This window comes from Centrocercus urophasianus, unplaced genomic scaffold (genome assembly GCF_019232065.1).
Source record: "Centrocercus urophasianus isolate 14NV4802_14NV808 unplaced genomic scaffold, USGS_Curo_1.0 seq_19, whole genome shotgun sequence".
NCBI lineage: Eukaryota > Metazoa > Chordata > Aves > Galliformes > Phasianidae > Centrocercus > Centrocercus urophasianus.
Window position 1 is genome coordinate 6,777,874 of NW_024884744.1, and position 20,096 is coordinate 6,797,969.

The 20,096-nt window shown below is 43.3% G+C and overlaps 1 protein-coding gene across 3 annotated transcripts in view; it reads left to right on the top strand.

Moving 5' to 3' along the window:
* The first annotated feature begins 1,753 nt into the window (after positions 1–1,753).
* Positions 1,754–20,096, top strand: part of FXR1 (FMR1 autosomal homolog 1) — a 29,223-nt gene continuing 10,880 nt past the window's right edge. For all 3 annotated transcript variants that reach the window (XM_042820368.1, XM_042820370.1, XM_042820369.1), the window contains exons 1-8: positions 1,754–1,859; positions 10,379–10,431; positions 13,955–14,048; positions 15,071–15,142; positions 16,229–16,377; positions 17,079–17,172; positions 18,162–18,278; positions 18,367–18,537. In XM_042820368.1, the coding sequence (XP_042676302.1) occupies positions 1,809–1,859; positions 10,379–10,431; positions 13,955–14,048; positions 15,071–15,142; positions 16,229–16,377; positions 17,079–17,172; positions 18,162–18,278; positions 18,367–18,537 (801 nt within the window). In that variant the 5' untranslated portion in view covers positions 1,754–1,808. The remainder of the gene's footprint in view (positions 1,860–10,378; positions 10,432–13,954; positions 14,049–15,070; positions 15,143–16,228; positions 16,378–17,078; positions 17,173–18,161; positions 18,279–18,366; positions 18,538–20,096) is intronic.

Genomic DNA, 20,096 nt, shown 5'->3' on the forward strand with positions numbered 1-20,096 from the left:
TTTCACAATAGGCACAGCAATCTGCTTCAGCATAAGCGTGTCAATCTGTAAACAACCCTGCCCCCTTAACTGGTACTACGTAGCAACATGTGCATACTTTCAGAAAAACAAATTTTATCAGGCAAATTTGGATGCAGATTGCTTTGGCTCAAGCCAGCTCTCGTTATCATTAATGACCAGAACCGTACTGTGCACTGCAAATATGGAGACCCAACCACCTCACGCAGTTCTGAAATTGTGCTATTGGTTTTTTTTCATGTGTGTCCTGTTTTGACTCCTGAGGACAGCAGCTGATGGATATATATATATATTCTTTTCCATTTATTTTTGCCTTTTTTAAAAAAAAATAAACCCAAGACCGTGACTTTTTTAACATCTGACATTAAGAGAGCATCTCTTGGAAGGTGAATAAACCAATCCCAGGCTGTTCAGTCTTGGGGCAATGACAACTTTGGCCAAAGAATTTTTGCAGCACAACTGTTTACTTCCTACTATTGGCTCCCAGAGTTTCTCCTGGAAAGGCCCAAGGGCCATCTACCAGCAGGAAAGAAGAGCATTTACTTTTTTGTGTGAAGCTTTCTCTTCTCTCTTACACATGGCCTGGATACAAGTGACGGAACGAACTGTAGGGCATTTCTAAAGGTTTAAGAAGTATTTACTTCTTAAGTAAATACTTAAGAATCATTCGACATTCCTGTGGAATAATTATGATATAAGAGTGAGAATATTTGGGCACACAGAGGGAAAAGACTAGACGATAGAACTGCTTTTTTTCTTAGCATTACCTCATACCTAAAGAAAGGTATGAGCCAGAGTGGAGAAAGTGCGGTGTCCTCTGGAAGTCTGTTTATTTGTTGTTTTTATCCCCCAATAATTTCTGTACCATTTTCCTTCATGCTTCACCATAGCATCCCATAGCCCTGTGCTGCCTGCGCAGCCCACGCCCTGGCTGCACCGATCTCCATGTCTCCCCAGCCTAAGCCACTCCCAGGGCACACGGTGGTAAATGGCTGCTCACGATGGAGTCAGCTGGGACACCGAAGCCAAGCGGACTGAAGGTGTCATTATCGATATTTAAAACCACTGCAAAAAGATGCATTTGGCAGGCACGATCCTGCTATCCAACCCTGCATGACTAAGCTAACGCACAGCGCTGAGCTTATGGCACAGTTTGGGGCCGATCCTGCGGTGAGGGACAGCGAACGGCACAAGCGGGCGTTCAGATGCGTATCTTTACACGTGTTTTATTGTGCTTTTCCCTCAGCGCGGAGGAGGGCGCGGCCTGCCGCCGCCCCCCCCCCCCGGCCTCCGTGCCCAGGACGCACAAAGGCGGCGGGCAGCGGTGCAGGGGCAGGGGAGGCGGGCGGCATTGCGGCTCGGCCTTCCGCACCGGTACCGCTTTTCAAAAAGGACACCGCGCAAAACGCCGCATTTTCCCCGCAGCGCCGACTGCAGCTGCAGCCGCCGCTTCCGCCATTTGCGCATCGCGGCGGCTCCGGGGCGGGGCGGAGGGGCCACCTGCGAGCTGGGAAGGCGGGAGAGCCCGGCCCCTCAGCGCGGCGCCCGGCCGCTCCCATCCCCTGGCCGCGCGCGGGGGGGGGAAGCGGCCGCCACCAGCCCTTCCCGCGGGAAACGCCCCGCTCCGGCGGCTCCCGGCACCCCCGGCCGCGGCTTGGGCGGAGCGGCAGCGCCGCGTGGGGCGGGAGCAGCCCCGGGGGGCGGGCGGAGGGGGAGGGGAGCCCGGGCAGCGCTCCCCCCCGTGGTGACAGTTTCTAGAAGCACGTCCCACCGTCCTTTGCGCTCGCAACATGGAGGAGCTGACGGTGGAAGTGCGCGGCTCCAATGGGGCCTTCTACAAGGTACGGGCGCGGTGCGGGGCCGGAGCCGCGCGGGGCTTTGCGTGCCGCGCTGGGAGCCGGGAGGGGCGGGTGGTCGTGAGCGGAGCCTCCGAGCCGGGCCGTGAGGGGGGGGCGCGGGGCGGCGGTGCCGGGGTGTGGCGGTGCGGCGCGACGGGGCCGCGATGAGGGGATCTGCTGAGGGAAAGGAAAGGCGCCGCGGGGAGGGGGGGGGCGCAGCGAGGGGGGGTCTGTGGTGCGGGGGTTGGGAGGCGTGGGGAGAGTGGGGGGGGAGGTTGGGGCTGAACGGGGGGCATCGGAGATAGAAGTAATGGCTTTTAAAATATTTGGAGTAATTCCGTAACGATTTCGGGTTTATTTATGTCGTCAGAAAGCTTCCTTCGCCATCAGCCTCCCCGGAATGCCGGGACGGTACGGGATCCGTGCGCCGTGCCCTCAGCTGTGCCCGTCACTCATTGCCCTCAGCCCGGGGTAGCCGTTAACGCTCCGCTCTTTTTATGGCCAGAGCCGCTGCCTCATTCCCGCAGCGCTGTGCTCCGCAGCCGTGCGGGGCGGGACTGCGCGTGGGGCCGGGGGGCGGCCCGCCGTGCCTCCCATTTTCCTGCTCGCGTCTGTGGATCTGGGCTGGGAGCCGTTGGGAGCCGTACGGCATGTGGAGGCGGTGGGCAGGGGATTGTGAGCAGCTGACTGCAGGAGTCGGGGTTTGGGTGGTTTTTTGTTTTTTGTTTTCTTTTTGCAACTGGCTGTCTATTAAAAGAGACAGATAGGAGATAATCTTACGAGGAAGGAATATAATGGGATAAGCTCTGTGCCCTTGGTAGGTGTTCCTCTTCATTGTTTTTGCCAAAATCCGTAGGTAATAAACTTTGCATATGAGATAAATTTTTAGGTAGATTAAAAATAACCATGTGGAAACCCACATCAAAATAATGTGTATTTTGAACATAGCTGGCCTAAAACAGGATTGATTTTTTTTCCTGCCTGTTAGGAAACATGGAATTTGGAGACACCCTTCTTAGCTTTCCATCTGTGCCCTAGGATCTTGGGCAAAGAACGAAGCATGAGCTGGTTCTTTTTTCTGCTTCAGGGGAATGTGGGACTAATGGGAGCATTAGGAGGTGTGCTGAATTCTTGGAGCTGTGTGTACAGCATTTATTGCAATAAGCCTGATTTAAATTCTGCAATAATGACGTCTCCTAAGTCAGTGCGAATTGTCAGGCTTGGATTAGCCCCATCATGTGTTCAGCCCTCTGGATGGTGGCTAACGAGCAGAAGTTTTACTTAAAAATGTCATTATTGGCTTTCAGGTCAGCAAAATGGGGATTAGGTCCAGCATGAAAGCCATTCACTTCTTGGGAAACTGAAGGGTTAGAGTGCTTGGGCCTGGAGTGGGGAAAGCCCCAGCTCTAAACAGTCACTGTTGTTGTTGTGAAACCCACCCCAAAACACAATAAACCAAGCAGGAAAATGATTTTAAAATGCGTTTTTTTTTTGAAGTGAAATCTGTGTATCTGGTTCCATTTTGTGAGTCTTAGAGTTGAGGCAGAAAGGTTCTGCCTGTGTGGTGGAACTAATGCTGCTGCTGTGTAAAGTTTGGGAAGCGAAGGAGAAGGGGTTGTCGGCCTCATTTGGGAAGTGCTCACTTAGGATTGATGTTGGCATTTGTGAGGTTATATGAGGGGAGAACGTTTGAAGTTTGCGCTCAGAACAGTCTGAATTTAGATTCGTTATCACTGCATACCTCCTGGTAGATGACGTGAGAAGGATCCTGCTATGCCAGGAGAGATAAAGGCCAAAATAATTACGTAAACAATCACGTGACAGTTTTCTAATTAGTTGTTAATACGATCTGCAACTTAGCTATAGTAAAGTAGTGATTGCATCTTTTGGAGTGTCTTAATGATTTTCTAGTAGTTACTAGAGGTATGACCGTGGTAGGTAAGACTGGGATTGCTATAAACTAATACGAAAAACCATGTTCCTTATTGCCATGTTCCTTATTAAAATACACAAAAAATAAAAATGTTTTTCTTGAAGCATATATCAGTGAAGAGTAACTGTGGTTGTGGTAGGCATCAAGTGCCTACCAAATTCTTCTGTTTAAAAAGATATAGTATGTTCTGAATTTAACCTTTTGTTCATGTATCTGCAAACTGTTTTCCCCCTTTGCTTTAAATCAGTAATGTGATCTGGAGAAAGAATGGCATTTGTTTTGCATTTTACCCCCAAGGTTATCCCCAAGTAGACAACAGAGTATGTTCGGCCAATCCCTGCAGCTCAGAAGACTGCGTCTGTCAGCATTACTCATCTGTTGTCTGTGAGCCCCATCAGTGCCATCTTTTCTCTAAAGGAGTTGTGCTCTTGTGGTAAAGGTGAGGTTTGTGTGGTGGAACAGTTGAAGAAGTTGGAGAATGGGGTGATAAACCAAGCTAGTTAACAGTTGTATCTGCTGAGGGCATGTTGATCCTGACCTCAGGAAGGCTGATGATGTCTACTTGAGTTCTAGATTGCAGGTTGATTTATTTTCTTCAAGGTGTTAGAACAGACTTCGTTAGTTTATTGGATTTTATTTATTTCAGTTTAAAATGACCAAATGTGCATAGATTTCTTTGGGCTCAAGCTGGGTTGAAGAGAGTGAGACTTGAATGCTCCCAGTTCTGTTTGCAGTGTTCTCAGGCTGATGGTTTTCTGTGTGGAGCTTGGAACTTTGGTCATTCTGTCATACAGAGACGTAGATCATTGGCTCCCAGAATTAGGGACTGGTTGGCAGGGACATCCGGGTCTGTCCAGTCCAACCCCTGCCCAAGCAGAGCTGCCCAGAGCACAGTGCTCTGCACCACATCCCAGCAGCTTTTAGAGATCTCCACTGAGGATATTCCATTGCCTTGGGCAGCGTGTGTCAGTGCTCCATCACCCACAGAGGAAAAGAAGTGTTTCCTGATACTCAGGGCAACCTCCTCTGTTCTGCTGTGTACCCATTGCCCTGTGTTCTGTTGGCTGTGAAGTGTACGTAGGCAAGAATGAAATGAAAATTTTGTCTGTATGCAAATGAGAGCCATGGTTCCACTTCTTGTTGTGAGTTTGGATGTCTGCTCGAAATAAAATGACACCAAAGCCCATAAGCTGAGCAATAGGTAGCTTATCGCACGTGGAGCCTTTTGGTGACATCTGAATAACTGAAGATTCATTGCTGTAGAGATTTCCATCTAATAAAGAACGAACTCCTGTGTGTGGTTTGCCCTAGCAGTTTTCCCCTTCTTCAGGAGTAGCTGCATTGAAATAAAAATGACAAAAATGGGAGATAGGCTTTGACTCTTCACCTTCAGTGGTCAGGTTCTAACGCACCTTGGTGCCTGTGATAGGAGGTGTGGTTTTGGTAACAGTCCTGGCTGCAGCTCTGGGAGCAGGAGCTGAGCTGGGCTTTCGTATAGAGAGCAGCCTAACTGTTGTGCAGGAAGAAATGATGGAGGAAGGCGTGGTATTTCTCCGTATGTATGATGTCAAAGCACAGTGAGCAGTTCTGTGCAAGAACATACTTATATATCAATAAAAATATAATGGTGTTTTGAAGTTGTAATGAGAAGCTTTGGAAACTTCTCCATGAGATGTTCTGTTTGTTTTTTAGCTTGACAGTAAAATAGAAAACTGTCATTAAGAGGCTTACGTGGGTGTTGGTGCCCAATTATTACACCAGGAAGCATTACAGTAAGTGGAATGAGGGGTGTTTTTATTTTTGTAAAGGTTTCAGCTGTCTCTTGAGGGACAGCGTTTACTTACTAAATCTTGCCTTACTGGATGGGAAATTTAATACATTTTTAAGATGTTACTGTTCTTGGAACTTGTGTAGACTGGTGCATGAACTGTCTCTAGTCATTGCCATCGAAGAGTCATTGTCTTGACTCTTAGGCTGATAAAAGGCAGACACTGCAGGTGGTGATTATTGATTTCTCATGTACACAGTGAGTGGAGGGCATCTCTAAGAAGTTTTGCCCTTTGGGAATATGCACATGAAGAAAGCAGCATAAATAACGTGAGTCATTTAGACTTCATTCATAAGCCTAAGCCAGGAGATTCAGTGCTGAGGTTCTTGTGTGACTCATGAGGACTCTTGAATTTACACATGATAATGATGACTGTGAATGAAGATAAGTAGTAATGTCATAAATAAAAGTGTGGTGGTTAGAATTGAAATAGGAGTTGAGCATTATTTCCTACCTGATGCCTGCTTGTAATGCGTGGACTGCTGTCTGTTAGCAGGCCCTGTAGCATTTGCAGTGAAAAGAGCACTTTGAAGTTCAAACCAGAAAAGGCAGCATCTTGATTGTTTGCAAGCTTCCTGTGTTTGCTTTGGTATTTCTTTATGGGGGTCAGAATGGAATAGTAATAATTAAGTGGGAGGTTTTGTATTTGTTACGTGAGGTGTATAACTGTTGGTTTAAAATACTAACAGTGTTTGGTTCTGACAGGAGTGAAAGGACTGGTAATTAGATATAGATTTATTTCTTGACCTTTATGTTGGTGATTCAGGAGCAGCCGCAGTACTTGATGGCAGTGTTACTGTTGGAGATGTGCTCAGCAGCGCCCGGGCTCCCAGCGCAGCTCTTGGTGTGGTGGATGTGGCTCAGAAGCAGCACGTTGTCTGTCTGCCCCAGGAAGGGATGCCTGCAGCCTCACTGGCAGCACCTTGCCTTTAGGTTGGACTGTTGTGCTTGGGGTCAGCTAGTCTGAAAGTGGGCTGAAGATGGATCTCAGATTGCATCTGGCTGTTAGATGGATTTTGCGACTTGGTGTGGAACTGGATGTAAAAAGCAAATACGGGTGTGTGTGTGTGTGTCCACACAAGCACAGTTCACTGTAAGGGCACTTCAGTAAGTCTTGATCCGTTTATGTCATAAGCAGAACTTAATCCTAAATCCATGAGCAGAGCCCAGGTAAAAGGGGAAGATGCAGTGTGTGCTGCTTATTGTGAGGTCCCAGCTGTGGTGGTTTTGGTGGCAGGTGGTTTTTTTTTTAGTTTCCTGCCCTTCTGTTCATGCTTGGTGTACAGTATGGCCTCATGTTAGCTTTGCTGGGTCTCAGATCCCAAACGCAGCTGGCAAGCCCTGGCCGTGCCAGCTCTCAGCTTACAGGTGCTGGGAGTTGGTTCCTGCCCAGTGAGTGGCAGAGACAGGTCTGCCTGGAGCACTGTGAGCAGCATGCCATTAATAGTGTAGTACAGTAGAGTCCCTGCTGCCTTGTGAGCAGCTCTCAGCACATACATGGACTTCCAGGGATGTGGCACTGAGTGACTGACATGAAGATCTGGATGAGCCAAAGCTGAGGTCTGCCAAGGTGAAGTCACATGAATTTTTCTTCTTATCAGCAACTTCATGTGTGGTGTAAAGCACGTTTGGAAATGTTATATGTGAGGTGGTTCCTCATGCAACAGCTTTACTGCTTTTATGCCAATATATTAGTTGTGGTATGTGGTCTCCTGTTGGCTTGCTCTGCCTCATCACTTGTATGGAGGAGCTCTGAATTAGATATTGTCTTTTGTCCATCTGTAGCCATTGCTGCTAAATTAAATGCCATTAACAGCAGCCTGTTTAGTTGAAGAAAAGTGAAGGCGTGTAATCAGTGAGCCTAGCAAGAAGTGGTTCTTGCACAGTGTGAGACATGAGGCATGCTAAGTTAGAATACAAATCTACATACATAGGTTACCTCGTTGACAAAGAGCTCCTTTGAAATTCGTGTTTGAAAACCATTTGGGTAAAGAAGAAAAGTCAGTGTTCATCAGATCCCATCTCTTATAATTCCCTTATAAATGTGTGGCACTTAATGGGACGTTTAATGTAAAAAGTACATCTGCTTTATTCAAAATTAATTCTTAATTTTTCAAGTTTTGAGCAGAACTGTGAAGTGTTTTGTTTTTTTTTTTAATTGACAATCATCTCCAGGCCGCTGAATACTTCTAAAAAAAAATTGCAGTAAATCTCATCATGATGTATGTGAAATCTTTCTGGTTTTATCTTGGAGTTGCAGGTGATGGCTGGTAATGCTCCTAGGATAGGCCAGGGCTGTAGGTAGGAAAACAGAGAAGACTTGTTACTCTTCACAAATAATTTCATATTTCTGACAAGTTGCTTGGTGATAATGACCAAGTGATTCCTTATAGAATGATTTAAAACCTGTATGAATTCTCATTCTTACTGGTGGTGTTCTGTCTGCCTGCCTGCCACTGCTGCACTTCTGTTGCTGTGTGTGTTCCTCCCCTGCAGAAGAGAAACTGACCATAAGAGGAAGAATTAAACCTTGGGAAGTCTGAAAAGCATGGTAGTCCTTCACTGTTCATCTTGTATTTGTACAACTGGATTCTGGTCAGACCTTTTCACAATAATATAATTATTTAGATACGGTTGTATTTAATGTTTTATTTGTGCTTTGTGACCTGAAGTGAATACCTGATAAATGTTAGCTTATCTCTTCTGAAGTATTTCTCATATGAGTGCTGTGGAGTAGGAGAGTCAGAGCGTGCCAACTGGGAATGTTGCTCTGGTAGTTGTAGTGTGTATGTGCGCCGCTGTGGGACGGCGTGCTGCTCCTGTGTGGCACCGCAAGTGCAGCGAGCTGAGGGGCTGCTTTGTGCCAAGGAGCTCCAGAAAATCACATGGTGAGAACGTAGATAAAAGGCTGCCCATGGTAAGGGGTTTAAATCTCCAGTAAGTATTGCTTGTTGTCAGTAAGTTGGCATTCCAGCAGTGTTGGACCATGTAAACCTGGTTCATGCTGATGTGGTAAGTGATTTTTTCTTACATGCTTTTTATAGAATCTGAACGAGTTGTAGGAAAACATTATTTCCTGCATTTTACGTAGCAGTAACTTATCCCCATGCTGGTAAATAAAGTGGAACTTTTCTGGTTATTTACGGATGTTGCTAGCTAACAGATAGTTCGACCAGTAACATGTTGTATGCCCTTCATGTTCCTTGCCTCATGAAGCAGGTGTGGCTTCAGTCTTCCTGTACAGAGACTTCAGGGGAACTGCAAATCCCTGTGTGCACACGTGCTTTGCTGCCAACTGCCTCTGTTGCTTCCGTCTCAAAGGGCTTTGCCTTCCTTCCCTGGCAGAGGCAGGGTGGCCTCTAAAAGGGTTTATTTCATTAGGAGCACACTAGGTGGTTGAACAAGGTGACTTTGGTTTCTGATGGCCTGCTGTGTTCAGGATTGACCCAGCTGTTTGTGCTATAACCGCTTCCTTGCACTGCTGGCAGGTGTCTTGTGAGCGTTGCTTAGGGAGCGGGTACTCAGATTTCAAGTGAATGCTGCCCTTTGCTGGTGTTGCACAAGTACAGGTTTGAGTCCAAGGAGACTCATTCCTACAGCCCCTTGCAGCCAGCTGTCACTGCGGGCTCGTGCAGCATCTGTCAGGCATGGGGAGCCCATGGTGAGGTGCCTTTTGCTGAGCTGACCTGTGACACCTCTGGGGGTGCTGTACTCCTCGCACAGCTGACGCTGTGCTTAGACCTCCTCGACTGGCAGTTTGTGAAGGCAACTTCATCCATCCAGCAGGTTTCCTGGAGCCTTTCATAAGGATCCTTTGGAACTGTCTTCTCATCTGAAAATGCGTGTTCCTTCTTGGTCTTCTTTTTTGGGCACATACCAGGCTATAACAAACACAGGAGTCATTGGAAAACATTTTCTTACTTTGTTATTTTTTGTCTTCTGCTTTTCTTTTGTTCCTTTGTGTTTGCAGTTTGCCTTCCTCTCTTAACTATGAGATGGGAGGCCTTAATTTTTGCTTGGGTATAATTTTTTCCATCAGGTTGTTCTTTGTCTTCAGGTTTTTGACATAATCAGTGCACCGCTAAAAAGCCCTTCGTTTTTCAAAGGGAAGAAAAATGGGCTTTTGCTGCAGTTGTTCCCAAGATCATAAAAATGTCACACAAAATGACGTGTAACATCCTATTATCTTTGCTCTGCTGTGAGGTGCTTTGGGGATTTGACTGCACACTGTTCCCACTCCTGTGTTTGAAGGATGACATAGTTAAGTAGCCACATAACAGCCTTTATTGCCAAATGTTATCCATCCTTCAGATTGTGCTATTCTGAAGGACAATTGTTTGGGACTTTTTTTTTTTTTTTTTTTTTTTTTTTTTTTTTTTTTTTGGTTGTTTGAGAAGAACACCTGAAAAAGCAAGTGGTGCTGCTCACAGCTGTTGGACAGTATTTTGAGTTGGACTCCTTGCCCTGGGACTGCAGCTTTCTCATTTTGCTTGCGTAAAGTAGCTGTGTATGCCTGTAAAGAGAACAATAAACTTTGAAGGCAGGATTTCAGTTGTAAATGTGTCTGTATGAAAAGTTGCTTTCAATAGTCCACGTGCAACGTATTTCTTAGAGCAGCCTCATCCATGCAGTGGGATTGCCTGGGAACTTTCCTACATTCAGATAGTAACAGCAGAGGTGTTCTGGGGTGGTTTCAGGCTGTGCTGAAACTGCTGCCTTGCTGTGATTCCATGTCTTACAACAAAACTGTTTTTGTTTTAGGGATTTATCAAAGATGTTCATGAGGATTCACTCACTGTTGTGTTTGAAAACAAGTAAGTATTTTATCTTAAAAATCGTTTGTGCATTGTTGTGTTTGTTTTGACATGAAGGGGAAGTAGACTTCATTAGAAAGGTAGTTCTAGAAATACAGGCTCAGTGTTGTATTCCATTTCCATGAACTGATTCCTTAAATAGCTGTGGTCAGAAGTCACACAGTCAATTAGCACTCCTTGGCTTTTTGTTTTAATATTTTAGTAATGCCTGCAGATGTAGTGGACAGATGTAATTAGAAAGTAGTGGCAGCTGCCTGATATTCTTACACCTGCAGCAAAGAAAGGTGGAAAATACCTGAGTAGCTCTTCCTGAGCAGTTCTTTCTGTGTCTGACCTGGGAGTGCAATCAGCTTCATCAACCCGAAAAAACGATACAAATATCCTGATGGAGTGACTTTTTTAACTAGTACAGAATAGAATGCATAGAATTGCTCCGGTTGGAAAAGACCTTAAAGATCCATTGAGTTCAACCACAGCCTAACCATACCACTCTATATATGTGTGTGTGTGTGTGTGTGTGTGTGTGTGTGTATAATATACACATAAAAAATCAACATTGGGAAATGCATCAGCTTTTGATGTGCAAATGGTTTCTAAGCTGCCAGCACCAGCCTGCAGGTTCATCGGTCAGCCTTTCCAGAAGGAAGATGAGGGAGTAAGAAGCCTAATAGTGGGAAGCCTGCATGTATGTACACGCAATACTATATGAATGGTTTATGTAATCCTGGGATGTATGTATGTGTAGTGCATGCATGAAGAAAATCCTGGGGAGAAAAAGATAATCCTGTTTTTTTTACTCTGCAAATTCAGTCTGTCTTTCTAACCTGTTTTCTAGCCCTTCCATAAAAATCAGTTAGAAGTGGCAGCCATAGCTAGCACTTCCTGGGTGGTTATGGGAGCTCTTCGTGTCTCTTTGGTTTTCATATCACCCCACTACTCCTCTGTCCTCACCATCCTCCAAAGAATCACACAGATCTGCTTCTTCATCCTCCTCTTGTTAATCTTCATTTTCACATTCAACATCCATGTTACTTTTCTGTAAGAGTAGATGTTCTTAGCCTTGAAGGCACATGCTTTCACACCATGAGCCAAGTGAGCTAAAGGAAGTGCCTGTGGTTCACAGCAGCTGTTTAATTATTGGCAAACACACTTCTGCTGGTTTATATCTGTGTCATCAACCTGTTTTACTGAATGTGTGGCAGCAGCAGCTTCGTTCTGAAAAGGGTGAGCTACAACATACGTGGAGTGCTTTGTTGCCCAAAAATAGACCTTATCAGGAAGTATGTGTACTACTCTATTTGTGCCATGATGCAAGACCGATAAATTATTACCCTTTTTATTGAGTTAAATTCATAAGGGCTTTAATCGTATTGAAGTTGGCAGGAGGGTACCATCCAGAATGCATTCTTCTGTTGTGATAATGAGCAGCACTTAGCAAAGTAAGTGAGTCTGTTAATGACATTCAGTTTACGTTTTTTGCTATTGTTTACCAGTCCTAATCTATAGCTATTACAAGGTTCCCGAAGTTGGTGAACTAGCACCAACTGCCAGTGGTGATTTTGTGGCCACAGCAATAATTAATCTGTGGGCAGATAGCAAGTCCATTAGGAGGCGTTTTGGAGAAGTAAAGAGGCAGAGAATAAACTCAAAGTCCTCTGGAGCTGGGAGCCGTTGTTGTGGTGTACAGGTGAGGTTCTAGATGCAATTCTTTGTAGGTCCATTAGAATTTGAAGCAGCCATAATCAGAAGACTTCTGTATAGTAAGAAATACTTCAATTTTTTTATAGCTTTTACCAATAATTATCAAGTCATATTCTCAGAAATGAGCCTTCTGTGCATATTTCTCCCTGTTTTTTCAAAAAATACCAAAATACCTTATGGCTGAAATGGGTGAGTCATTACTGTACTGTCTCCTTACAGTAGATGAAGATCCTCCAGAGATGGAAGCAAGGATAGACTACTGCGTGCAGTTCAAAGATTTTCTTGGAGTGGCGAGGTCTCTTCTACTGTTGCATCTCACTGTGGGCAGTCTGTAACTTCCTGTGAGCTGGATTCATAACCTGCAGTGCACAGTTGAAACTCTCAAGAGAGCTTTAAGCAGCTCAGTTGTTGACAGCAGTTTGTATCTTGTTCAGTTATGATCACTGTGTTCCAACTATTTCCAAATTGAGCTTTTACACAGCTTGTAATCAAGGGAATGCATTTTGTTCTCAACTCTTCCTATTTGCCTTTGTATCTGTGAGAATAATAACTTGAGGAAGGGAGGAAAGAAAGAGACAATACACAGATCCTGAGGTTAGTGACCATTGCAGTTATAAGCATGTTTAAATCTCAAGTGGTTTTTTTTCCAACCTCCTCTACTGTTTTTCAGAGGTAAAATGAGATTTAAGCTACACTTCATGACAAAAATACTTTCCAGCTTCAACAAAAGCTATCCACAATGTTCCTTGTGTTATTGGTGGTGATTTTTCAAAATTACCCTGTAGATGGAAGAAAAATGAACCGTGTAGCCATGGCTAGGGCAAAACTCCATGACCCCTTCTGTTGTGTTGGTCTGTCTGTACCTGATGTGGTCTTGAGGATGTTCAGAATGATAGATGTTGAATACTTGGACAGATACCATGTCCAAGTCCCTTGGATCTTGTAGGGTTTTCTAATTGTTATTTTTGGTGGTAGTGCTGGCTTTATTTTAATCCATCTTCAGTTGGCATTTTGAGTAAAAGAATGAGGAACAGCTTCATGGCTTCCTGTGAGATTTACAGAGAAGGAAATTATAAAAGAATACAGAGGGTGTCAGTTATTCTACAAGTCTTCATGTAATGCACCTGAAATGTGCATAATATATTAAGAAGCCTTGCAGAACCAGCTACAGAAAAACAAATAGCCTTTCTTGTACAAGAAGGTAGCTTATTAATTTAACATGCATAGTAGTAATCAGTATTAGTAAGCAGATGTAGAGATGTGTTTTGAAATGAATCTGTTCCGTAGGCTCCCACTGGAGAATGAAACCATTTGTTTCAAATAGTTGTAGATAAAATTCCAAAGTTTTATTAGGAAACACAGTTGGATTTTCCTGCTTAAAAATTGATAGGAAGCAATTGTAATGCTGTGTGCCAATGAAATTGTCATTGCTAAAATGCTGAAGAAATGGACAAACCCAAGGTGGACCACAAGGATGAATTCACATGTTAACAAGGCTTTCATTGAGCAGTGCAGATTTCAGTATGTCATCTGACCTTCTCATGGAGGGTTAATAAAATCGGTTCAGTGGAGGCAGTCCATTGAACTTTCTTCTGAAGTTTACTGAAGATGTGTTCTGTTACTGAATATCTTCCCAGATGTGTCTTTTGTTTTGACAGGGTTGTTTCAATACTTCGCTTATTAAGTTTGCTTTCTAGGAATGAAGAAGCAGAACTGATTGTGTGAAATGAGTGAGAGTTAACTCGGAGTTCTAAAAATGAAGACCTTAAGAAAACAAGAGAAAAATCCTGGCACTAATGTGTAATGTCTCTTCAACTTTCAGTTGGCAGCCAGAGCGCCAAGTACCCTTTAATGAAGTCAGATTACCTCCACCTCCTGATATCAAGAAGGAAATTGGTGAAGGAGATGAAGTGGAGGTGAGTTGATCCAGATGTTTGCTAATGAGCTGTTGTGTCACATAACTGGTTGTATCTTCGAGATGGTGGTGGCTGTAAGTAGATTAGTGAAGAATGGAAAAGGACTGTGTTTCTAGGAATGGATTTATTAAGCTGGTAAATAAAAAACTTAATTTTTTCTTAGCACTTCAAAATACAGCAGATTTTGCTTCCGGAGAAACTGCCTGAAATTACAGGGTCTCTTTTTTCCCTCAGAAAATTACCAGTGGAACTTGATTATCATCTAAAATTTGAAACAAAGCTCTGTATTTTACAAGATAAAAACCTAACTTGCTAATTCTCGGTGCTCATGAAAACTGCTGGAAATATTTTGATGTGAAACTTCAACAGAGATGTGCTCAGTTTTTCTGTTTTTATTTGAAATATATGGAATACTTTGGCTTTATCAGAGGTTAATTTAAGGCATTTTTTACCTCAGATTTCTTCAATTAACTTAAATTTCTTGTTTAGTCTGCATACAAATAGTTAGAAGACCAGGAAAAACAGAAAGCTTCAGATATCATTGGTTCTGTATTTGATCTTGTATTGTTAGTGGTGTTTGTTAAATACAAAGTACATAATCATATGTGATGTAGTCCTAAGTTTATCAAGTAAACCAAAGGCAAAATGAAACCTTAATTTTGGAGCTCCTTCTGTATAGGAACCTTTGGTGTTAAGACAGTTTTTAAATTCAGTGAGGAATTACCACTGAATAAGTGTTTTCTCAAGGTTTTATCTCCAGCAATTTCTGTTGTATAGTCAGTGAAATATAGAAAGGAAATCTGTCCGTAATCCTTGCAGGGCAAAGTAATGAAGCTTGTGAAAGAAGCACATAACAATAATAACAAAGGCAAAAAATATTTCTGAGCAGTGTACTGTTCCATTGTAATAAGAGCTAGAGAAGTTGAGATGCTCTTTCCTGATTGTAAATGTAGGCAACTCAATTATGTCTGTGTGTGCTTTAAATGTAGTTGTTTCATTTGTTAATCTGCTCTTGTTTTCAGGTTTATTCTAGAGCAAATGATCAAGAGCCTTGTGGCTGGTGGCTGGCAAAAGTTCGAATGATGAAAGGAGAGGTAAATCCTTCCTGCTGCTTTCATGCTGCTTTGTTAGATACAGTGAATACGGAAGTTCTTTGTGATGCAAAGAGATGAATCAACTACCAGTACACAAATATGGCAGAACAGATTTTTGAGCTGAGACTGCTTTGGAATGACCCGTGCTGTGTTACAGCAACTGGGCTGAGCAGTTGCTTGTAGCTGAGCAGCACAATCTGATTATTAGTAATCAAAGAGCATGGAGGTCTGTATGCATGCGTGCAGCATATGGCTTCCAAAAATTCTACTTAGTGAATTGAAGTTGGCTCTAAGAAGTAATAAAGTAGTGCACCTTATTTGTGGTTATGGTTACCGTTTATACCACAAATCTAATTCTGGTAATCAAGCACTCTTTATCTACAAGTGTGTGTTGGTGGTTCTGTTTGTACATACATGTCACTTGAGTGTAGTAGAAAAAGTTGTTGGTTTTTGGCACGTGCAGAGCTTGTGTTTTACTGCTGGCTTTTATGATTGTACCAGCAAATTCAGATTCAGACAAATTGTAGGTTCAGACAAGTATATTTTTCATTTCAGCTGATTGAAATGATAGTGTTCTTCATTTGGAGCTAACTTGAGTTCTTGTATGCCACAGAGATTAGGATTTTTGCTGTCTGGTACCTTGCTACATTGGTTGGTTAGAAACTTTGACTTCTAAATTTATAAAAAACAACATTCTTAATCTGTGTGGTCTCAGTTAAGTAATGACAGGTGTGAAGTTCTACTGAATTCTTAATTACTTTCAACAGGAATAAAAGATTTTTTTTTTCATCCTCAGAAGGCTGCTACTTCTATACCATTGTCAAATCAGTTACTTTGTAAAGGTGTGCCAAATTTAAAACTTTAAACAGGGAAGCAGTGTGTGGAAAAGCACGTTGTTACATCAGCAATGTACTCTTTCCTGGAATTGAGTCTTTTTTCTTTTTTTTTTTTTTTTTTTTTTTTTTTGATGGAATCAGGTGTTCTGGGGGAAATCTTGGCCTGTGTGTTTGTGTTTTTGTTTGATTGGTTAGTATGTATTTGTCGTTGCTGACTGAAGTTACCATTTGGACAAACATTCTTCCATAGTTTTATGTCATTGAGTATGCTGCTTGTGATGCCACCTACAATGAAATCGTGACTTACGAGAGGCTCCGACCTGTGAATCAAAATAAAACTGTCAAAAAGAACACGTTTTTCAAGTGCACAGTGGATGTTCCTGAAGATCTGAGAGATGCGTGAGTAGTTACGCGTATTTTACTAATAAGGCAATTCATTTAATGAGAAGAATTTGAGAGTGTGGGGGGGGTATTTTTGAGGGTCTCATTAGGAGTTATAAGGGTGGCTGTGACTGCTGAAGCTGAGTTAGGATCTACTGGCTGGGATCTCTGCTGGGGGTTTGGGCTATGGACAGAAAGCAGGTATCAGGTGGGATCTTCAGGTCTTGCTGCAGGATGATTTAGCTGATGAACTCACAGCATGTCTCTGGTTCTTAGAGATGCCTCATAGCTGTGGTGGTACAGCCTGTGGAGAAATAAGCTCTGGAAGCATGGAAAGAGAGAATTTTCCAATTTCTGAACTTTCTCCACTATGAAGTAGTGAAACATTCTGGGATCTGGTTGTGTTATTACATGGGCAAGGGGAAATGCTTTTAGACTAAAAGATGGGAGATTTAGGTTAGGTGCTGGGAGGAAATTCTTTACTCAGCGGGCACTGATTGGAGCTTCCCAGAGCTGTGGAGGTGCCCCATCCCTGGAGGTGTTAAAGGCCAGGCTGGGTGAGGCCACAGGCAGCCTGGTTGGGTCCAGTGGGTGGCATCACTGCCATGGCTGAGGGAATGGAACTGCATGATCTTCAAGGCCCCTTCCAACCTGAGTCATTCTATTATTTTCCTTTCTTTCTGATGCAACTTCTTAAAATAAGACATTTATCTCTGTAGATGCGCTAATGAAAATGCACACAAAGATTTCAAGAAAGCTGTGGGAGCGTGTAGAATTTTCTATCATGCTGAAACTGCTCAGCTAATAATACTTGTAAGTAACTATTTTTGTGTGAATGTTGCATGAATTTGGTTACATAATTTGTGGTAGTTCTGTAGCCATCTTACATTTCTGTGGATTGCAGTCTAACTTCACGAGCTCTGGAAGCTGTGAGCAGTTTAATACTTGCAGATGTCTAGATCTATGGGGGCAGGCCTTTGGAGGGGATTGTAAGTACTGCACTGCAGATAGCCTAAATTTAGGAACAGCTCTCAGATAGGATGACAATCATAACAGACTGAGAGCTGTTTCAGAGGCTGGTGTGGATTGTTCAGAGCTGGCTAGCTTACTCTGCTCGAGAGCAGTAGGTTCCACTTGTGCAGCGTTACACTTTGTGCTTTGACCCACAAGTGGGTTTCCACATGAAGAGCTGCATCAGCTCGCATTACACAGTAGCCTGGGTGTGGACTGGCAGGTGGGTAGTGCGGATTATCAGGGAGCACAGAGCCCGAATCATAGGGAGGGGCCACGCTTGATACTATGTAGCCTAAAGGAGCTTTTGCAAAAACAGCTTAGTTGGCCTTTTCAAATGTGAAATTTCTTTACGAAAGGAAGCCATTAAGAAATTGTTCACTTAGATTCTTCTGAGATTGCTTTGTTTTACTACATAGACTTTTCATAACAGTTTCTCTGCATTTTTCTGCTTACTTAATCGCATCCACTTGAATCAGACTAGGGAGTCAATGAGTATAATATGGTAGAATAATATTTAGTTCGGTTTGGAACATCAAAGGGAGGGAACTACTTCATAGGTGATAGCAAGACTTCTGGTGTTAAGCATAACGTGAGTTGGAACAGAAAATTGCTGGCTTGGTAAAGATAGTGCTGAATTTTTCATTGTTTTGTGGAAGAAAAATGACCACCTAAGTACTGGAAATGCGGTTCATGTTTATAATTTATTTAAATAAGCAGGTTCTTAACTTATCCTTTGAATGTGACTTTCCCTAAAAAATGAAACATAATGTCCTTTTTCTTTTCTGCAGTCTGCCAGTGAAGCAACAGTGAAGAGAGTGAACATACTGAGTGACATGCATTTGCGCAGCATTCGCACCAAACTTATGCTTATGTCAAGAAATGAAGAAGCTACAAAACACTTAGAAGTAAGCAATAGCTTGAAGTTTTTGTTGCTGGAAGTGGTACTTCATGTTGAAGACATGCACATGAGCCTTATTTTTTTTTTTCCTTCAGTGCACAAAGCAGCTTGCAGCAGCATTTCATGAGGAATTTGTAGTCAGAGAAGATTTAATGGGACTTGCTATAGGAACCCACGGCAGTAACATACAGCAAGCCAGGAAGGTTCCAGGAGTTACTGCAATTGAACTTGAGGAGGACACCGGTACTTTCAGAATCTATGGCGAGGTAAGGGAGAGCCCCTGTGTGAGTCTGGTGCTCACTGTCTGCTTTCAGAGTGGTGAGAGCTTTACACAGAGCTAAACTGGAAATTGCTCAGTATGCATTTGGATATCCATGTGCACATTGCACTGTGGCAGCTCGTGCTGCATGTAGGTGAAATACAAGACTTTGTTGCATTGTTGGTTTCCATTAGATGCGTTCTGTCCTAATCAGTCCAGGTGCTGTTGCACAGATGCAGGGTAGCTGCACCATGTATGTCAGTCAGCCCGAGCGAGGTATTGTTGACTGCTATCTTAGTTGATGGAATTTCTATTTTTTTGGCTTCCTCTGCTGCTCTTGTTAGTGCCCTCCCCCTGCCGTCAGCCTGCTAGTTCATGTGTGTTTATTTAATCTGTGTGGTGTCTGTCCTCTAGCTGAGCCAAATACATTTAGGCGTTTATCGGCCTCTTTGTAACTTGGCCATTTAATGCTGGTTTTATTTTGGCCAGTTAATGATGGATTAGATGGAGTCTGCTGGTTTGTCCTGAGTTGGATTCCATTTGTGAATGTGTCTTACCTGATGTGCTTTAAATCTCGCAGATGCCTTGTTGTCAGCACCAGCTTTGTCCTTCCCTGGCAGCCCAAAGACTCCATGTTACTAAGGCTCTTGCATCTGTACATACTTGTCTGCTTTTTGTCTCTATTCTGCTGGTGCTGGCAAGCAGCCAGGCGCTAATGCCTGGTGCATGGGCAGGCTGTTTTGCACTCAGACGTGTGGGAGAAGTGACCCCTTATCCTTGACGTCATAGAGTCTGAGAATCTCCCATGATTATATTTTGCAGTGAGGTTTATCAGAGCCAGAATCTTTGAGGGAAGATCCAGGAGATGCATTTTGAAGAATATTGGGAAGCTACAAAATCAGAAATTAAGCTGTATAGGATTGTTTATGATTTTTGCCTGTGTAATCAAAACCACTTTGATTCCGAGGCCCTCCCCCTTCTGACTGAGCATCTCTCTTGTGGTACTCAGAAACCACAGTACTGTGAACTTAAGAGCTTTGGTAGTGACTAGGGTTATCTTCTGAAATAATTTGGTTCCTCAGAGGGAGAGAGCCTCATCTGAAACAGAGAGCTTTCTGTTAGAGCTTCCTTACTGGTGAAATGGAATTGCATGTGCAGTTCTTGAGGTTCTTCCCTGTTGTACCTATTTTAAGGTACTTAGGTATTACATTAACGATGCCTTTGGATGGAAGGATAGCAAGATTTTTCCAGGAGACTTAGTTGTTGTTTTCCATTTAGAGAGCAGGCTGTTCTTTAGGACCACTTCATTAACTCTGTTCCATTTAAAGTAGGGTAACATGCTGCTTATTTTATATTTTTGGGGAAAGGAAAAAAAAAAGCAAATTCATCACAACAGAAAAAACATAGTTCCTTGCTGTTACTTAGGGAAGCATTTATCTGCGTGGGACTGGGCTTCTCAAATGATCAAAGAGGTAATTTTTCCTGTTCAGAAAGGTTTGAAAGAGCTGCTGTGACTCTGGAGAGGGTTCTCAACCCTGCTCTTGATTGATTGTGAATGATTATGAA